General features: G+C 41.4%; 2 protein-coding genes across 4 annotated transcripts; one reads left to right on the forward strand and one right to left on the reverse strand.

The window, feature by feature from the left end:
* Positions 1-1,169: 1,169 nt before the first annotated feature.
* On the forward strand, positions 1,170-6,040 carry LOC133883200 (cytochrome P450 704C1-like). Its single transcript, XM_062322436.1, has 6 exons — positions 1,170-1,545; positions 1,964-2,179; positions 3,270-3,551; positions 3,990-4,328; positions 4,967-5,167; positions 5,623-6,040. Exons 1-6 carry the CDS (start codon positions 1,201-1,203, stop codon positions 5,806-5,808), a joined length of 1,569 nt encoding a protein of 522 aa, XP_062178420.1. The 5' UTR covers positions 1,170-1,200; the 3' UTR covers positions 5,809-6,040.
* A 5,892-nt stretch (positions 6,041-11,932) lies between these two features.
* LOC133930938 (SPX domain-containing membrane protein OsI_21475-like) lies at positions 11,933-18,360 on the reverse strand. Of its 3 annotated transcripts, none has more exons than XM_062377722.1 (11): positions 18,131-18,360; positions 16,673-16,745; positions 16,166-16,286; positions 15,420-15,731; positions 15,149-15,253; positions 14,574-15,028; positions 13,818-14,119; positions 13,490-13,674; positions 12,776-12,966; positions 12,488-12,621; positions 11,933-12,401 (listed from the first exon to the last, which is right to left on the reverse strand). In XM_062377722.1, exons 2-11 carry the CDS (start codon positions 16,723-16,725, stop codon positions 12,163-12,165), a joined length of 2,097 nt encoding a protein of 698 aa, XP_062233706.1. In that variant the 5' UTR covers positions 16,726-16,745; positions 18,131-18,360; the 3' UTR covers positions 11,933-12,162. The 3 variants fall into 3 exon arrangements, with proteins under 3 accessions (XP_062233706.1, XP_062233707.1, XP_062233708.1); XM_062377723.1 differs by lacking the exon at positions 18,131-18,360 and adding an exon at positions 17,976-18,099; XM_062377724.1 differs by lacking the exons at positions 16,673-16,745; positions 18,131-18,360 and adding an exon at positions 16,048-16,097.
* Between the last annotated feature and the right edge of the window lie 835 nt (positions 18,361-19,195).

Below are 19,195 nucleotides of genomic sequence, written 5' to 3' on the forward strand. Positions count from 1 at the left end.
TGCAACCTCTCTGCAAAAATTAGTCTGGTGTATTATCCAATGTTCACAAACTCCCACACTAGACTATCTAGTGACTTCTTCAGATTTGATGCCAAACTCAAATTTCAAATTTTGCTGTGAACTAGAAAATACTTCGGCGCTACCAGCATTGCATCATCGAATCATCCAGTGAAATCTTTCACTTTTCACCAAAAATTTCTTTTCTGCAGGAAATAGTTTGGTGCTCTCTAAGCCCATCGCAGGACAATCCAGTGCCTTGATCTTCATTTTTGCTTAAGCACATAATTGCTTCGACATCAACTTCAGCATCACACCGAACCATCCGATGAAACCAACTTCCTGAACACCAGATATTCCGATGAACTCATTTTTCCTAGACCTAAAATAGAAACTCAAACTGAAACTTGAGTTCGCCATAAACAAAATCACGCACAACTAAGCTAATACCAACTAGATTCAACTCAAATATAATGGTATCAACGACTCATCACAATCAAACTAAGATAGATCTCAATTTGGTTTCTCATTATCATATGATAGCATCTATTTTGGAACAAAAGGAAACAAACCGATACACCTTGGATTGTTGCCCATGGCACTTACGCAGAAGGACAATCTGCCACGTCGTTGCTGACGTTCTTGTCAAGTTGCCGCTCACTGCTTGATTTGGCACCTTCGTTGATAGCTAGGCGCTGCCCCAAAGGACGACCAAAAAAATTCGTTGAACCAAATTGTTCTACTTGGTTGCAAAGTGCGATATGCTATTGCACAAGACTGAAAAGAATTCTTCTCCATCACATTGGCCTTCCAACCAGTTGTTAATCCTCAAATCAGTGCATTTGGACAAATTGGTTGCTACGAAACCTCCAAGAGAAAAGAGATTCAGAATAACAAGTCTTACCGAAGTCCGAATTTGCAAATCATTTCTAGTTGTTTTCTGGCCAGTGGCCACTTGGCAATCGAGAGTTTGAACACCGGATGCTCCATTTGGTACGGCACAAGACTGTCCTGATTCCTGGAGCCCAAGACTATTAGGTTACACACGCTACCCTGACAACGGATCTCGTACGGTACCAATAGAAAAACATGTCGCTGTTTCAATCATTGAGCACAGGGTCCATGACCAAATCATCAAACAAATATAAATAACGGCCGAGTATATGGTAATCTTGCTCGAGTAAGCACCTGGCAACAGCTCCAATGGCTTCCCAGCTATCCTCCCTCGCTGCATCCGCAGGCCTGTGCTTGCTTTCAGCTCTTGCCATGGCCTTGCTGGTGGTGACGCTCTACATCTTCGGTGTTGTTGCATGCTTCGCCGTCTTCTGCGTCAATGAGTTTGCCCAGAGAGACCAGGGCCGGCCGCCACTCATCGGGACCGTGCTCCGGCAGCTCAAGAACTTTGACAGGTTGTTCGACGAGCATGTGAAGTATGCGCTGGCGCATCGCACCTGCAGGCTGGTGTACCCTGGGCACAGCGAGATGTTCACCTCTGACCCAGCCGTCATTGAGCATGTCCTCAAGACCAGCTTCAGTAAATACAGTAAGGTGGTTTTCCATGCCGATCATTCTGCCCTCCCTCTTTATCCCCCATCCCTCTCTAGGATCAACATCTGATACGTAACATTCTATATGTTAGATGTCCAAATCCTGCAAGAGATGGTGTCCAAACTTCAGTAGTCTACAGTAAATTACCAAGCCATCCATTCAAAACAACCCCTTATCCTCATTCAATAAGCTCTAGTGACTCCAGTAAACTGAACGCAAAATGGTTAACATCTAATACATTGTCAAAACTGTAGATTACCATCAACCTCAAACTTAATTTAAAGTGAACCTCATTTTTTTTGTCACAACTTAAATTATTTAACCTCACAAATAATGGATTAACTTAAATAAATATGGCAAATTACCACAATAAGAGCTTACGTACATTATTTTGAACATGTTTGAGGCTGATATACAGGGGGACTTCAATATTAGAATTATGAAGGATCTCTTCGGGGATGGAATTTTTGCAACGGATGGGGAGAAGTGGAGGCACCAGAGGAAGCTGGCAAGCCATGTATTCTCAACCAAAGTGCTACGTGAATTCAGCAGTGTTGTGTTCAGAACGAATGCTACAAAATTGGCAGATAAGATATCATCTGCAGCAGCTAACAGAACTACCATCAACATGCAGGTACCTCTATGACTAATGCAAAAGTGTATATCTGTAGGTGACAAGGGCATACTGGTAGACGTCAGCACAAACATGCAAGTATCGCTATGATTAAAAAGCTTAAATCAGTACTCTCTCTGTTCTCAAATAGATGTCGTTAAGAATAGGTGTAGTCAAAATTTACAAAATTTGATCTCTACTATAGACAAAAGTATTAAAGTTGTCACATAAAAATGTTATTATTATATTTGTCATGAAAAATACTTTCAGGTCATTGTATTTTTACTAATATATGTGTAGAAAATGTAATGGTCAAAGGTGTATATTAGAAACTGCATCAATGTCCAAAACAACAAGTAAAATAGAACGTAGGGAATAATTATAAGACCATAATGCTAGATTCGATACTACGAGAGGTGAGTCGTATAAACACACACGCGAGCACATGAGTTTTCTCGCTGCCAGCAACTTCTGATATTTATTCAAACACATAAAAGCCTATAACTGCTAACAACCTCTATTTGGATTGAAGCACTCGCTGTCAGCAACTTCTAATGTTTATTCAAGCACTCAATAGCTGCTAATAACCTCTATTTGGATTGAGCTCATCCAAAGGTGTATATTACCGCGGGGGTCAGCCCCCATCCTACTGTAGCTACAACAACCGACAGCGAAAAACGATTAAACTCGCTGTCACACAAGTACTACTCTAACACATAACATGCATTTACCTTTATGAATTATGACTTATTCGAAAGTTCATAGTAAGCAGTAAGACCATACAGGTAGATGTAGTCTATGCTCCACCACCTTAATTTACAGAACAGTAAGAAATAAGATCCTCTACCTAAACATAGATTCAAGCTAACTGTTGTGGGAAGAAAGTGTTTCACTAAACACAAAAGCTGACTCAGTTTTATCTAGAAGGCTACAGGTGGTTTTTTGAACAAACTACATATAATTAATTTGATTCAGCTTGAGGGAGTATGCTTCTAAAAAAACTGAGGACTTGATTGAGCTCTAATACATACTAGTAGACCAGCCTGGTACTTCTCCTTATGAATAAATATTTGATGGAAAAACTGTGTAATATTGATGCACCTTTCTTCAGGAGCTTTTGATGAAAACAACTATGGATTCAATCTTCAAAGTGGGATTCGGTTTCGAGTTGAACACACTATCTGGATCAGATGAATCTAGCGTTCGGTTCAGCAATGCATTTGATGAGGCAAACTCTATTGTTTACCACCGATATGTTGATCTATTCTGGCAGCTGAAAAGGTATTTCAATATCGGGTCAGAAGCCAGACTTAAAAGGAACATTCAGATCATTGATGACTTCGTGATGAAGTTGATACATCAAAAGAGAGAGCAAATGAATGGACAAGATAATGTAAGGGCCACAAGACTCTGCCAGCGATATAAGTTTGTTAATGTGTATATACTGCCTTTTGTGTTAGTTTATGTTTTTAAGTAACAAGCTGATGCAAAAAAGAAAAAAAAACTCAATTTGGTACTGAAATAATAGATCTTGGTGTCCAGTCATAAATATTCACATCCTAACAAGATGGACTAACCTAGATCTGTTAAAGTATGGATACTGCATGCATAATTTGCAACCCAGTTAAACTTACAAGTAACCACATCTAAGAGACATGATTTTATAGATTATCTGATATTATGTCTGGTTGAGCAATGTACTCCACAGTTTTTGAGCAAGTTTCCAATCTACTATTAGTAACCAAAGCAAATATACTGCAAACTTTTACTTCTACAATATCTTCTCTTAGTTCTACTTCTAATCCTATCTTTCCCTTTATGATACATGCAGAAAGCCAAAGAGGACATACTTTCAAGATTCATAATAGGAAGCAAGAAGGACCCTGAGACAATGAATGACCGTTACCTGCGTGACATAGTCCTCAACTTCCTGATCGCTGGGAAAGACACGACTGGGAACACTCTCTCCTGGTTCTTCTACATGCTCTGCAAGAACCCAGTGGTGCAGGATAAAGTTGCCATTGAAATCAAGGAGTCAGTTGAGTGGGCCGAGGAAGATAACAACACAGAAGGCTTCACGGCAAGATTGAACGAAGGCGCTATTGACAAAATGCACTACCTCCACGCTTCGATATCTGAGACGCTCCGGCTGTATCCTGCTGTCCCAGTGGTACAGATAAATTCCCTGTAGGCTATTCCTTGCATATATAGACTAGGGTTCTCATAAACAAATCCAATCATGATTTGACCTAATTGGATAAGGCATCAAACGACTATCATAACCTACAAGGTGTTAGCATACCTGTGGTCAAATCTGCGAATCCTTAATTAACAGTAAGAACTTTAACCAAGAAGGAGCTTTGTTAGATGGGTGCATATCCAGTGAAAATGCACTAACTATTGCAAATGCATGAAAATAGAGTCTAGAAGTCTGGAAAAAATCTCAAAAAAATATAATAGATAATCAGAAAGGAAAGCGGATGTTCTATATCCATGTAAAATTACTATAAGTTAGAGACTATAAACCACCTTGAAGTTTCTACTAGCTGTTCTCAAGCTGCATTTGCTTTTCTGCGGCACTCTTACAAGAGGGATAAATCGGCAATTACAATTCTAGGAATATGTTGCAAAAAATGAGGGAAATTTCTGCTCAATCAAAATTGAAAACATAAATTAATTATTCAATTTAGTGCAGATAATAAATCTAGTAAAGCTCTACTCGACATCGCATTTCTGAGATTTTAGTAAAGATTATATTATGACCAAAATGGCATTTCCTTGGTGAACTTTTCTGCGGCACTCTTACAGGATGGTAAGATGGCAGATGAAGATGACGTACTACCTAATGGCTATAGAGTGATAAAAGGAGATGGAATGAACTACATTATTTATGCAATGGGGAGAATGACATACCTCTGGGGTGAGGATGCCGAAGAATTCAGGCCTGAAAGATGGCTTGTGAACGGAGTCTTCCAGCAAGAGAGCCCTTACAAGTTTGTATCCTTCAATGTAAGTATAACTGGCTATAGTTATCTCTCGCATGTTTAGAGGACCTAGATCCAATTATAATCACATTACTTGTCCATACTAGGTACTACCTAGATTCTCACCAAGAATTAGAAAGGAGCAAATAAAATATTAGAATATTAGCAGATAGTGGCTTTTAAATGCGGCATTCTCTTGCTAAAAGCAGAAAAATTAGTATGAAATATTACAGTCCAACTGAAGTAGGGAGGGAGATAAATCGTATTAAAGCCAATGGTACAGGCGATAAATCATCACTTTGTTTTCAGAACGAGCACTGCAACTAACATCAAGTGGCTACAGAGTTCAGATAACCCCAACAGTAAAAAAAAAGATGACATGTGTTAGCATCAGTTATCAAGTTACCTAAACAACCAAAACTAATTTCATTAGCATTTAGGCAACCATTTGCATTTAACAACTCTTTCTTCCATGATCAGGCGGGCCCCCGAATCTGCTTGGGGAAGGAATTTGCATATAGGCAGATGAAGATCATGGCTGCCACCCTGATACACTTCTTCAGGTTCAAACTGGCAGATGAATCCAAGGATCCGACATACAAAACAATGTTTACCCTCCACATCGACAAAGGCCTTCATTTGTGTGCATACCCACGTTCAGCTTGAACTGCCAAACAAGCTACTGCATCCTTTGTACTGTAGTGGAAATATGTATATATCACACAACTTTTTATTTTGCGCAAGTTAGTAGAAACTCACACCGAGTACTTACAAGCGAACAATGAAGCAGCAAGGCAGTTGAAAGCTGATGGAATTCTGGAGGGCTTTTCTTGGGGCATGCAAACTGAAGGAGCAAAGCAAGCACTATCGCCTTGAGTTAGGGGACTATGGCCCCATTTGGCACAGATGAAACTTGTGGATTTTTACTGAAAAGTGATTTTTGCTGAAAGCTAATTATGACTCATGTCAAAAGCTAGGTTCTCAGCACACCAACTTTTTAGAAAAATCAGTTTCAAACCGCTTATCAGCTTTTAGTTTATTTTATTAGAAATCAGCTTTTTAACTTTTCAAAAACCAACAATAAACTAACTTTGTTTATTTCAACTTTTAGTTTCTGAGAAGCTAAAATCAGCAATAAGGGCCCACGTGGATGCATGCTAACCCTTGGCTATAAAGTATCGCGTGCGATCCTGAACATTCAATTCGGCCAGGTTGGCTGGGCCTTGGACAACGCTACGTTGTTTATGGGACAAAACATAAGTGGTCCGGTTAGGCCAGTACTATGCTATTTATTCGGCCTAGAATGATTGGGCCAACTAAAGCTAAGTCTGTGTTATTTATTAGGCTGCACAATCTCAACTTATCGAATATCCATGTGCATCCATCCCTAAATAAACGTCATTCTAGCAAGGCAACATTTCATGCCACTGCTGGTGTTTGACATGTTTCTGCCGTTGGCATGTAGCTTTAAACTCGCACACTAGTTGTTAATTTAATAACTTAAAAAAAATTATTAATATCGGATGATCTGATAAGAACAATAGTACTTACACTGGATCATTCGGTAAGTACACTATCACAAACTAACCGTCGAAACCCCCACTCAAGCCTCTATTAACACCAGATTATCCTGTGATAACTCACTGAACACCAGACAAATGCACTGATTATCCTATGTGCATATGTTCATTTTGGAGTTCTCTGGAAATAATATTTCGGTGTATTTATTTTGTGAGCACTGGATCATTCGGTGAGTATAGCAGAAGAATCTAGCCGTTGGAACTCACTCAGACTCATCTGTAAACACCGGATTATCCTGTGATAACTCACTGAACACCGAATAAACACATCAGATTATCCTATATACATATATTTATTTTAGAGCTCTTAGTGAGATGTGTTCATTTTGTGAACACCGGATAATCTGGTGAGTCAAAAGACTCCGCTTCAACTTTCTGTGAACACCGGACTGTTTTTCATTGTTCTCACCGGATTATCCTATGTAGCACTGGATTAATTTTGATGTGAGCACCAAACAATCCGGTCACGCAAAATTTAGTAGAACAACATTATGTATATTGGGTATAACTTTTCGCTTCGAACTCCGATTTTGATGATCTTGGGCTCTATGTAAAGTTGTGAAAAGCTATACAAGATTATATAGAAATCCATCCTATTTGATCACATCAAAATTTATAGAACAAGTTCAATTTATTCCTCTCTTTGTTCCAGCTTCGATGACTTCTTCATGTATTGGATCCATGAGACCTACTAATATATATTCTTGAGAAATATGTTAATCTTATTGACTATATTGTTATTAATCACCAAAATCATAAACATGACCTAATAGATTTAAATAACCTAATTCTAGTCACCGCTGCCATGTGTGCATGCCACGCGTGCGCTTTCATCCCACGTGGCACGACTACGTCAGCAACGGAGCCCAGTTAGCCGCCTAGTAAGCCAGTGATGCCAGCATGACGTAATAAATAGAATTTTTAGTAAAAAAACAAATCATTTTATTCTCAAAAAATAGGTAATTTATATTTAGCCCCTAAACTTTTCTGTTTTCACAAATAAGCCCTTGCCATGCCTTGTTATTTTACTTTTAGCCCATGTAGTTTGTTTATTTGCATATAGGTTCCTGAACTTTTTAAATTAGTCCCTAAAACTTTCTCTTTTTATCAAATAGTCATTGTTCTTTTACAGAAAAGACAATATACCTTAAAACCCTTATAACTTTTTCTACAACTCCGTTTTAGACGATTCTTGCGTTCTTGTGATCGTAGCAGCGAGTTCTTTGTGTTAGTAAGCTTTTATAGTGTTTTGCTACTATTTGATGTAATATTCTTAGATGTTTGTGCTTGCTTGTTTTTTGTTGTCGCGATTGCATTAGGAACTGAACAGTTCGTGAATCTGCAGAACCAGACTTTCGATGAGTTTAAGCAACCTGTTGTTGAAGGCAAGTGTCCTTGATCACATTGACTCTATCATAGGAAAGTGTATCTTCTACTTTCTAATTGCATGCTTTGTCAATATGAATATCATGTTTATGGTTTATTAGTATTTTTCATGATTATCCTCATTGCCGGTGTTATAGTTTGGGTGTCAAGGATAGAAATATTTAGTTATGCTGTCAAGTCAGGTGGGATAAATGTTAATTTGATTAATGATCTATGCAATATGAAACGGTTTGGATAATCTTTTGTAGCAACATAGACCATAAGGATCTAGGCAAGTTAGTTTGGTTGGTATGGCTGCTATGTGCGCATTGGATGATGTGCAAGTACCTGCTTTAGATCCTAAGAACCGGTTTGTGGAGCATGTAACCTAGCTAAATAGTACAATCACGAGGTTTATATGGATACGGACTGACTAATTAATTAGATATCCTCCCTATTCTGTACGCACCATTTGGTTGTTGAGTGACACAAGAGAGGGCCTCTGCAGTGAATGGAATCCTGTTAGCGGTGAAACCTTAGTAGGTGCATATGGATTTGGATGCGTTTTGTAAAGGCCTTGTAGTGAGACCCCGGCTCTACACTCAAGAAGTGTGAAGCAAAACGGGAATCACGACTGTCAATAGTGGACTTAGACTTCTTAATGATTAGTGGGGATCTTGGATGATTGGTTTTAGGTAGTCGGGTGGTGGCACCCCGATGAGTTGGTAGCCGAATATGGAATATTTGGTGAGTCTGGTAGTCGGATGAAATCCGATGAGCTGTTCTTTTAATATTGGTGTCGTCACACATAGATGCAGTAAACATGAGTCAAATCTTTCTTGCCTTCATGCTATGTTTTCTCACACTTACTGAGTACTCTATATACTCACGCTTATTTTCTTCCAATCTCCTGTTGCTACTCAGAAGGAGAAGACTTTGATAACCTCATAGATGATGGAGCTGAGTTCTAGAGAGATGAAGACTTCAACCCAGAGACAGTGTTCTAGGCTGGTGTTCCTCCGGACAATGTCTAGGAATGGATGAAAGATGTGCTACCGTTGCAAATTATCTTAGTGTTTTTTTTAAAGCATACGAGTCCTTTATAATGAATTATATCATTATATAATGATATTGTATATTTCACTTATGACATCAATATATGAAAACTAATCCTGACATATATATATATGTATATACATATTACATCTGATTTGTTCTTTGAAACCGGATCTGACAAATATCGATCGATCGATCGAATACCAAGCTACCAAGCTGACCCAAAAACAACCCAATGGCCTATCTAGCTACGTGCATGCACGTATGCATTCTTGCATCGCTAGCGTATACAACATGCATGCATGTATATACACATATGTACTACATGTACTAGATGCATGCATGGTGCTAGCAGCTATATACCTAGGCAACCCACGAAGGCGAGAAGCGCTTGCATCAATATTATATTGCATGCATGAAAATATAGCTCGATCCTACCCGATCGATCTCACCAAGCGATGATCACCTGCCAGAGGAGAGCTGCCTACTACTGCCTTCAGCTACTATCGTCGGCGGCATGGACCTCTCTTCCTCCCTCTAGCTCTTCCTCTTTGCTCGCTCTCCGGCCGCTAGCTCGGAACACCACTTCCTCTCGCCTTCGTCGACTTTGCGGCATCCGCGCGCGATCCTCTTACAGCCGGCGCGCGCGGCCTGCTAGCTCTCGCGTCCACAGATCGAAGCTAGCTCAGGCAGCGGCGGCATTTGCCGTGGCGTGGGACGATGAGACCGAGAGATCGATACTGAGATGCACTACTGCGACTTTGGGCGAGGGTTTGTACCATGGATATCCCTTCTCCGTATTCCCTTCAGACCAGCTACTTTATCCTATTCCCCGGCCATGATCAGGGCTCCGTCGATATGGAGAAGAGAATCCCTTGGTCCATCGATCGGTCGGTGTGCAGCCACTGTCATGGACAGTGGTGGCTCAGGCTCGTCGCTTGTCAAGCATCTCTCGCTGCTGTCGTTGTACGTACATGTGTCTGCCTTTGCGTGGTCGCGTTGTTGAGACCATGTCTCCTCCCTTGTCAATATAATGTTGAATCACCAACTCCATTGCTCAAGACTTATATTTTGGTTGCAATGGGTGTTTATGTAACACTTGAGTCCAATTATTGGCCTAAAATCGGCCAGTTCATGTTTTTTTTTCAGCTGCATCAGTTCATGGAACGTCCTTAAATCAGGCAGTAGTTAGTCTATAGAAAAAGCAGAACCAAAGGCATGCCGCACAGCTGCAAACGAGAACAATGTCTCTATCGTGTGCTGGCTGATGGCCTGAATTTGCAGATTCTGGAAGACAATGTTCTGCACATGTGAACTAGATGCCATGTTTACTTTGGCATCACTCTGTCTCCGTGTCAATTCTCTGAACTCTGAACCAGCTAGGTTGCAAAGCTCAGGAGCTTACCTTCTGCTACCTTCAGTTTAACTTACCGGGGCACAATGTTTCTGCTAATGTACCCTTCATGAATCTAGATTGTACGTACGTCAGGAGGTTTTGCAAGTGTTCGAAGAAAATGTTCAGATATTCTGCACATCTGAACTACCCATGCCTAATTGGGCAGCTTTTTACTATTGCACAATACAAGAAAAGGAATGTCTTAGCTGAATCTCTGCTTGCTGTTGGTTTTTTAATCCTGCTAGCAATTTCTGAACATCCATATAGGAGTAGTTCTTGACAGGACAGCGTGTGTCTTGCTCATGGCCATGGCAACCAGCTCACTTCAGTCTTCAGCTCATGCATGACACTTCCACTAGGCATCGCCGCTCTCAACCGTGGCAGCCATCGCCTCTGGCGGAGGAGTTCCAGGGCGCCGGCCGCGCTCCTCCTCCTGCCTTCCCTCCTTGCCTCCCAGCTCCCCAGCGGGTGGCGTTGGTCGCCGACTCGACGTACGCGAAGACCAGGGGTGGACGCTATTTCATTTGCAGGCCAGCCCCCTCGTCCGATCCACATCCAGCTCAAGCGTAAGGTCTCCAAACCATCCACCTCAACCCTAGAAGCATCTTTTAGCTCTTCCGGTCAAAAGGAGATCGAGGAGATTGGCAGGCTCCTTCGGCAAGGGCACCGGAAGCGCGGGATTCGCGGCAATTGGATTGGAAGCAGAAGCAATGAGCTGACCATGCATGACAAGCCGTCCTTGCATCTGATGCCGACGCCGTACTCGATAAGCTGGAAGACGCGCCCGTCCGGGAAGAAGGTCGTCAGTTGTCACCGACAGGTCGTACACCGTCCAGATGCTGCCCATCGTCAGCTCTGGAGTCTTGCATGCGCCGGTGTTTGTTCGATCTGGCCGGCCGGCGGAAGTCTCGACTCTCGTGTGCTTCTTTTCGCGCAGTAAACTTGATGCCGGCTTTCGTCTCTTGGGACCAATCTCGTTTCGCCGTCCATGGATGCATGTACGATCAAATCCTAGATGCCTGCCTAATCACGGCGCACAAAAACTGAAAACTGGAGGTGCATCAGAGAGTCTGCTGATACGTAGAAAAGGGCATGCGATGCCTCCGTCCCGACAACCGAGAGTGCAGCACTGCATGCAGCTTCGAGGGACGATGGCGACGGCCGCCGCGCTCCGGCTATGCTCGGAGTCGTATAACTCAGGCCAGTAATCAGCTCTCACGAAGGTTTTGTGTACAAGAAGTAGTAATGAAATGGTTAATCACAGCCAAGCCTCGACATCCCTCCTGCAAGTCTCAACAGTGACATTGTCGAGAGCCGAAGCCACAGCTCAAGGCCTGGCAGCTACCAGCAAGAGCCAAGGGATACCAGTGGCAGATCGATGTGAACATGCGAGTATGGAATCACGACGAGTACGCCGCGAGATTGAGCACAATACCAACGTTAACAAACCAGAGAATTGAACAGAGAGGGACCAAAGATCAAACCGATCAAAATTTTGGAGGGCAAGGCCCGGTTCAGCTGCAGCGATCAATTTACAGCGATCATATCGATGGCCGCCTACTAGCTGCCTTGATTTGCACTACTACGGAACGAATGACGACGACGAATACACTGCGGGAGCCATTAGAAGAGCGAGTTGTACGTCAGGAGGGTGCACGCGATGGACGCGCCGCAGATCACCAGGGACGGCAGCAGAGTGACGTTGAGGAGCTTCCCCACGCCCAGGTAGCCCGCCGCGGTGATGGTGCAGTCTGCGATCACCCTTGCCAAGGTCCCTGCCTCCGTCGAGAGGAGGCCACCGTTGTATGTGCCACGGGCGAGACGGGATGACATCACGCTTGATAGGAGGGCGAGGTTCACGCCTGCATTAATTTGGACATTTTGCTCAATGCCAATGAGAAACATGCTATGAAATGGCATGCGTTTCGGAGAAGAATGGATTTCTCACCTTCAAGAACTTCGGCAGACACAAATGTGACGAGTGCTGAGCCGACGTACTGGATAGCAGAGTATGTACTCGTAACTTTGAAGCTGAAAATAATGCCTACTAGCAACGTAATTTGAGATGCCATCAAGAGTTGCCTGTCGAAAACATCAATCAATTTGGTAAGGTGGAGTTGTAGGCTTGTCTATATAACGACTGGGAGAAAATTGTCCTCGGTCATGGACTTGTGGTAATATAAAAAAAAGGAAAGGGCATAAGCAATGCCAGTACTGAAGCATGGAATTCACAAACCTGTCCTCAAACATGTTGCTGATGTATGTCCCAACAACAGCATTAACAGGAAGGACTGTCAACCCAAGGATTGCGAGAAATATTGCCACTGCGCTTGTATTCCAACTGAAATAATGATTGGTGATAACACTTGACTCCGAAAGTAAAATCTCCATTGCGTATTTGAGCATGAAGTATATCAACAATTGGACCTACATAAGCAAAGTACAATTAAGTCAAGATGTATAGAAGTAAGAGAAAACAATAATAGTGTGTTCCCTTGGATCAGGTAGATTTAGCTTAAGCAGAGAGTGGTTAAAATTTGAGAACCCTCATATGGGTTTGGGAAAGGCAGAAGGTTATTCCCCCCCCCCCCCCCAAGTATTGTATAACTTTGATATCTAACGGATTTGGTTTCTTTTGAAAAAAAAACAGTACCTCTTTCCAGTACCTACTTTAAGAAAAACTTGTGTAGGACACGATCTTTTCATAATAGAGGAGGTAACTTGTTCAAATCAAAACCACATGCCTCTATTTGCTTTGAAAAGAAAAATCAGGAAGCAGACTAATCAAAGTCAGAGACCGTTTAGAGTGCAACAACTAAAGAAACCGAAACATATTTAGCCTGTTTCCAATCCCTCAGTACTTGCTGTCGATTCAAACAAATTCTCAGAAAAAAGGTACAGAAGCAAATCAAGAAAAAGTGGTTAATTTAGGATAATGACATCCTGTTACCTTTACTGACGGAGTAAGTAATCTGTATGCTGAGCCAATAGATGTTGCAGGCTTGTGAGAGTCTTCTGCAGCTTCCTCACTGCCATCAACTTCTTCATATTCATCTTCATTTCGTTTAATTCCTGAGTCTGTGAGCAATGGCTGCGCAAGTCCATTTTCTAGTTTCCCAATATCCACCCTTTGTCCTGTCATCATGACAAACATCCAATCAAATTAAATCAAGAAGATAGATCAGACAACTTTCTGAATAGTGGATCAGAAAAATCTAGTTATGGTGCACGATCCAAAGTAACGAAAAGGCATCAGAACATTTGATTTCTGGACTTACCAGAAGCAGGATTTTGTGGGGCATCATTCACCTCAGTAGCACGGTTTGGTTCCTTGAATGAGATCCATAGCCACACTAAGTACAATAGCCATGCAACTGCCATCACCCAACCAGGTAGAGTTGATTGATTGAAAGTAACCATGTAGATCTTAAATTTCCACTGAAGTAGACCAGCTAGCGCTGGCCCACAGGCCATGCCAAGTGCACTTGCACTAACAAATCCTGCTGAAGCTTGCATACGTATCCTTGCAGGGACACAGTCACTAATGTAACGGCGATTGACAGCTCTTGCAGAACCCATCCTGTATCAACATAATTATACTCATTAAAACATGAAAGCATAAAGCAGTGCTGAAAACATGTAAACACAAAACAATGCTGAAAAGATAAATAACTGCCATGCAGAATACTTAGTACAAGATTTTTCTTTTGTGTCACAAAAAAGTCACAGGAATCGCATTTCAAATTTCCTCCAGCCAAAAAGAAATAATACGGAGATCTTTGCAATTGTACCCTGATGCTTCTGATCAACACTATTCTGAAAAGGGACACCAGCAACTGAAGAAATTATTTCTAAAAATGCAAGGACACTGTCTACTGAAGAGTGAAGAAATCATTTTCCTGCTGTTGAATATAAAACTGACAACTAAAGCAAAACCCTTGTGCGAGAAAGGTTACAACTGAAATAATCAAACGCCCAGTAGTCAAACTGTATAGTTGAAGTTGTGAACAGTGCTTCTATGAAAGAAAACTTACCCACAGAGTAAACGGCCGACAATAAGGACTGTTAGGGACTTCATATCATATGCCATTGCATAGCACACATTCCCCAAGAAAAGAACAATGCTACTGAAAACAAGTGGTTTGAAATATGACTTGTTGGACCATGCACTGAAGTAAACCGAGGAAAATATTTGTGCAACAGCCATTGAACCAATGACAACACCACAAACAGTAGAAGCAGCCCCCAGGCTCACTGAGTAGTCATCTGCAGTTGGCACAATGATGTATGTGTTGACCATATAAAGGAATGTGTTCACCAGGTTCAGCATAAGGGACATGAAATGATATTTTTGGTCTTCTATTTCTTCTTCCCCTGCAGTACTAGGAGACTCATCCACAATCAGGGCATGTTGCCCCAAAAATCGAAGAAAATTAGTCGAGCGTGTTAGCTTATCCACTGACGAATTTATCATATCAATGATTGGGTCCTGCAGTTGATCCAGAACAGCCTGGTCAGCAGCAAGTCTTGAGTATAGCGCCTACTCTACTGGATGAGTAAAAACATTCTCAACTATGGTATCACGTGAATAGCGAGAAGAGAAACATACCTTAAGAGCAGCAGATGGCTGATCATAAATAGACAAGTAACTTCCCTGACGCACCTGAAGTTCTGCAAGGTTACGTGACAAGGCTCCTACAACAGCTCCTACACCCTGGTTTCATAAAAAAGGTAAGGTATATTGATGCAAGTTCCATGGAATGTTCCAAAGGATCGGGAAGGCAAGACCATAGTAACAAACAGAAGAATTTATGCAATACAAATAAACACACGTACAACAACAAATTTGAATGATACTAAATCTGGAGTCAGTGCATTACCACATGCTTGAAGACCTGCTGTAGCTGAGAGTAGGGATGATTTGATCTAGTTGTCACATAGTAATCAGTAAATCTGTAACCGAAGCGCTTATCAAACTTCTTCAAAATTTTCCTAATGCCAGTTGCATTAAGATCAACGAACTTGAGAAGTTTGATGAGATCCAGACCAACTTCCCTGTAAGCTTCTCGTAACTCAGCAATACCAGATATATCTGGCTGCTCTTGTAGTATTGCCCTTTGCTTTCCTAACTTCTCTATCCTGCTTGCCAACATTCCTTGTTGTTTTAGCAGAAACAGGACAATCTTCTCGATCTGAATAAACATAGAATAATACACCTGTAGATTAATACATTGATTCCAGTAGGAATAATGGATGAAATTACTCACATTAATATCAATCCAAGAAAGGTACCAGCTGAACTACACAATGGCTCACATGAATTATGTACCGAAAGACGCAACATAACCATATCTTTCTGAACAAATCATCGACTAAAAGTGCTGATCAAGGAACTTCTAATAACATTCCACAGCATTGTATTTCTAAACTAATCATTTGCATAAACAGCAAGGTATTGCTGAACATGCCAGTGCACACAGAGGTCAAATATAGATAATGCATGCTCACCATGTTGATGCTACAGTCTGCAAGTTAAATATCCACAGAGAAGCTAAAGTCTGCAAGTTAAAGCAGATCAGAGAGGATGAAGTGATGACTTTGCTCAGATATCTGTTTCTTGCATTACCTGATCATCAAGCATCTTTGAGAAATCCTTGAGAACCCGGCTACGATCTTTCTCACCCTGTTGGAGCTGCTGGCCATACTGTTTAACTTTCTTCTTCATCATCTTGTAGTTTATATAATATCTGAACAGATTGGCACGAAGAAGACAATGGTCAACCTTGGTAACTGAAGACGTTACTCTGAAACCTTTTACACCAAGGAGGAGATCAAAGCAACGATGGCTCAAAACTACCGGGAAGCATGTCCATGAATGTGATTACAACAACCAAAGGTTCAACAATGTCGAATTTTCATTACCAGGTTATCTAGTTTGTTCAGTAAATGTAACTAAGATAATCCAGGTATATTTCCTTAGAGCAGTGGATATAAGCTACTTTTCCTCAAATAAAATAAAAGGTAAACCACTTATTGAAGTAAGGAAATAGAAGATGTTCAGAGAACTCATAACTTTATACCAGTATAAATTGGTTCAGAATTAACAAATATATACAAAAACCATGAATCGTACCCTTTCCATTCTGGAATTTGATCAGCCATCAATTTTTTCCCGAAGTTAACCATCTTGACTTTGACTAGTTAATCTACAAACAAATGTAGCGCCGTGTCAGTAGCACAAATGGAAAAAAACAAATATTGGATAGAATCACTGAGATGTGAGTGCCATCAAATAAAAGAAAGCTGTCAACGAGCAAAGTTACATAAACAATCTCATTATGGACATATGTTCTCTGCTTAGTGTAACTCGGCTTTGAACTCCTAATAGGACGTTACCGTTTTACATGGAATAAAATGACAAACTTAGTAAGGTGACGCAAGGAACCTACACCCTAAGATGAAACATCCAACAGAAAGGCTATCGGCCCAGGATAGTTCCTCAAAGTATGAGTACTACAATTCATCTTGTGATGGTCACTTTTATACACAGCGTACTTCACGTGAGAATTAACCTGAAGTGCCTTCACTTTCATACACGGTGTACTACACGTGAGAATTAACCTAAAGTGTCTTTTATAACATATAGTGGCACAGACCTCTGTTCTCGCTACCGACTGAGACAAGTTTGCTGTTACAGCCACAACCTATTTCTCTAATCCTTTTCAATAGACCTAACATAAGTGACTTACTGACCAATTATTAAAGCCCGCATATGAATTTGGACGATCACAAATCGTTTTCATGTCGCATTCTCACAAGGCAAAAAATGACAAGGATTCACAAAAGTCCAGCTTCGCTTACTGACTGATAACTCCTCAGCCAATAACCTAATCAATTAACCTGAAATAATTTAGTATCAACTCGCAATGCACATGCTGTTGACAGTAGAACAGTCAGCACAAGAGCTTCATGGAACTATATGAAAACCTACGAAACCAGTTGGCTATAGATTTTCAAGAACTACCGGGAGAACAACTGAAAAAAGACAACTTTGAAGATTAGGCTGTATCTAACTGAATCCGAGCTACAACCTGCAAATGACTGTAGAACCCTACTCTGCCACAGGCTACCTCAGTTTCAATCAAATTGGTAGTAATAGGCAGGAACCCTTACAAGTCCAAACAATTAGGAGCACAACCTTACCAATCCAAACAGAACGCAACAAAGACCTAAGAAACTAAACAAATTTGACACCCAGTCTGAAATCAAGGCGAACCCGATGCACACAAATGTCAGCAAGTCGCAGCTGCAGAGCACATACAGACAGTATCACTTAATCTAAAGCTGAAACACGTAGAGAAATCATCGCAGAATCCGCCCGATTCGGAGCCGCAAAAACTTGGAGTAAAAAACGAACACTCCTTAACGCTACGCACCATGTCATCAACAGAAACCGCTCCATGGGAGGGAATCCCACTACCCTCCCTCTCAATGTTGAGTCGCTAACTACCTGCTGAGCCCCCCAAATTGAACCCCCGAAAAAGTCCCAAGAACAGGCGGAAAATCAAGGTTGAATGAGCCTCGCTGTTACCTCTGTCCGGCCAACAGGGGCAGCCGCGGGCGCAGCGCGTCTGCGTGGGCAAGAGGGGCGAGCGAAGGGGGAAGGGAAGGGAGGGGCGCGTGTGGTGTGAAGCGGCAGCCGCAGGCGGGTATTTATAGGCGGCCGAGCCGAGGAGGAGAGGGGCGGCCGCCGCGGCGAGGCAGGAGGAGCGAAGAGGCGTGGCGGTGCGCGGCGTTCGCGCCCGCGCGCTTGCTCGGATTGCACTTTCCGGGTGGTCCACATCAGCGCGCCACGTGGCTCCAGTCCGTTACGTCGTGCATTACTTGTGGTCCACTTTTAGTGTACAACAATTTGCTCATCATCTAAAGCTGCTTTATGATACGCACTGCTAATAGTTCAATTCTACTAGCTTCCTCTGTCTAAAGTGAAGCTTGATTCCAGTTTAAAAATATGTTAAGCTTGATTTCACCCGAGTCTCCTTGATAAAAAGAGATACAACGTAAAACTTTGCTACGAGATCCATGTCTGATGATAAGTTAAATTAATAAATTGATTGGTAGAGTTTTTATATTGATGATTAAAAAGCTTTGATCAAAATAGATTGAGAAACTTGTAACCACTATACCATTACTCTTTGGTTATTAACTGTGTCAAGACACGGTTGATCTTGTTAAGAAGATTTTTTCTGTAAACGAATTGAGAACACAAGCAAGAATACATAGGTACAATCTGAATATTACTGATTACCAATGAAGTACTCGAGTTAGAATTCTACAAATAGATATATGGTGAAACTGTCTAAAATATAATTGATCTAAGTAAAATCTGAGCTTAAACTGTGACGGCTATTATATATTTATAAGAGACATAAGGAGATCGACCTAGGGTTATACAGTTATAGAAGAAGACATACATAACCTGGACTCTAATCCTAATACGATTATAAGACCCAACAAGGCTAAAAACAGTGACACATCATATTATTTCATCGACTCTGACTAATCTATAAAAAAATCTAAGGATAAGACAAGATCTATTGAAAAAAATCTTATCACAAGCTTTCCAGAAAAATTTAAGAACGTCTCAATTGAACTT

Source organism: Phragmites australis, chromosome 10, assembly GCF_958298935.1.
Source record: "Phragmites australis chromosome 10, lpPhrAust1.1, whole genome shotgun sequence".
Lineage (NCBI taxonomy): Eukaryota > Viridiplantae > Streptophyta > Magnoliopsida > Poales > Poaceae > Phragmites > Phragmites australis.

What these genes read in the sequence shown, in the direction of transcription:
- LOC133883200 (XM_062322436.1), top strand. Translation starts at nt 1,201, where the DNA reads ATGGCTTCCCAGCTATCCTCCCTCGCTGCATCCGCAGGCCTGTGCTTG. An exon ending in AAATGAATGGACAAGATAAT is followed by an intron (nt 3,552 to 3,989) that starts GTAAGGGCCACA and finishes TGATACATGCAG; the next exon opens with AAAGCCAAAGAGGACATACT. An exon ending in TGTATCCTGCTGTCCCAGTG is followed by an intron (nt 4,329 to 4,966) that starts GTACAGATAAAT and finishes GCACTCTTACAG; the next exon opens with GATGGTAAGATGGCAGATGA.
- LOC133930938 (XM_062377722.1), bottom strand. Translation starts at nt 16,725, where the DNA reads ATGGTTAACTTCGGGAAAAAATTGATGGCTGATCAAATTCCAGAATGG. An exon ending in AGCAGGTCTTCAAGCATGTG is followed by an intron (nt 15,254 to 15,419) that starts GTAATGCACTGA and finishes TTATGAAACCAG; the next exon opens with GGTGTAGGAGCTGTTGTAGG. An exon ending in AGCCATCTGCTGCTCTTAAG is followed by an intron (nt 15,029 to 15,148) that starts GTATGTTTCTCT and finishes GATCAACTGCAG; the next exon opens with GACCCAATCATTGATATGAT.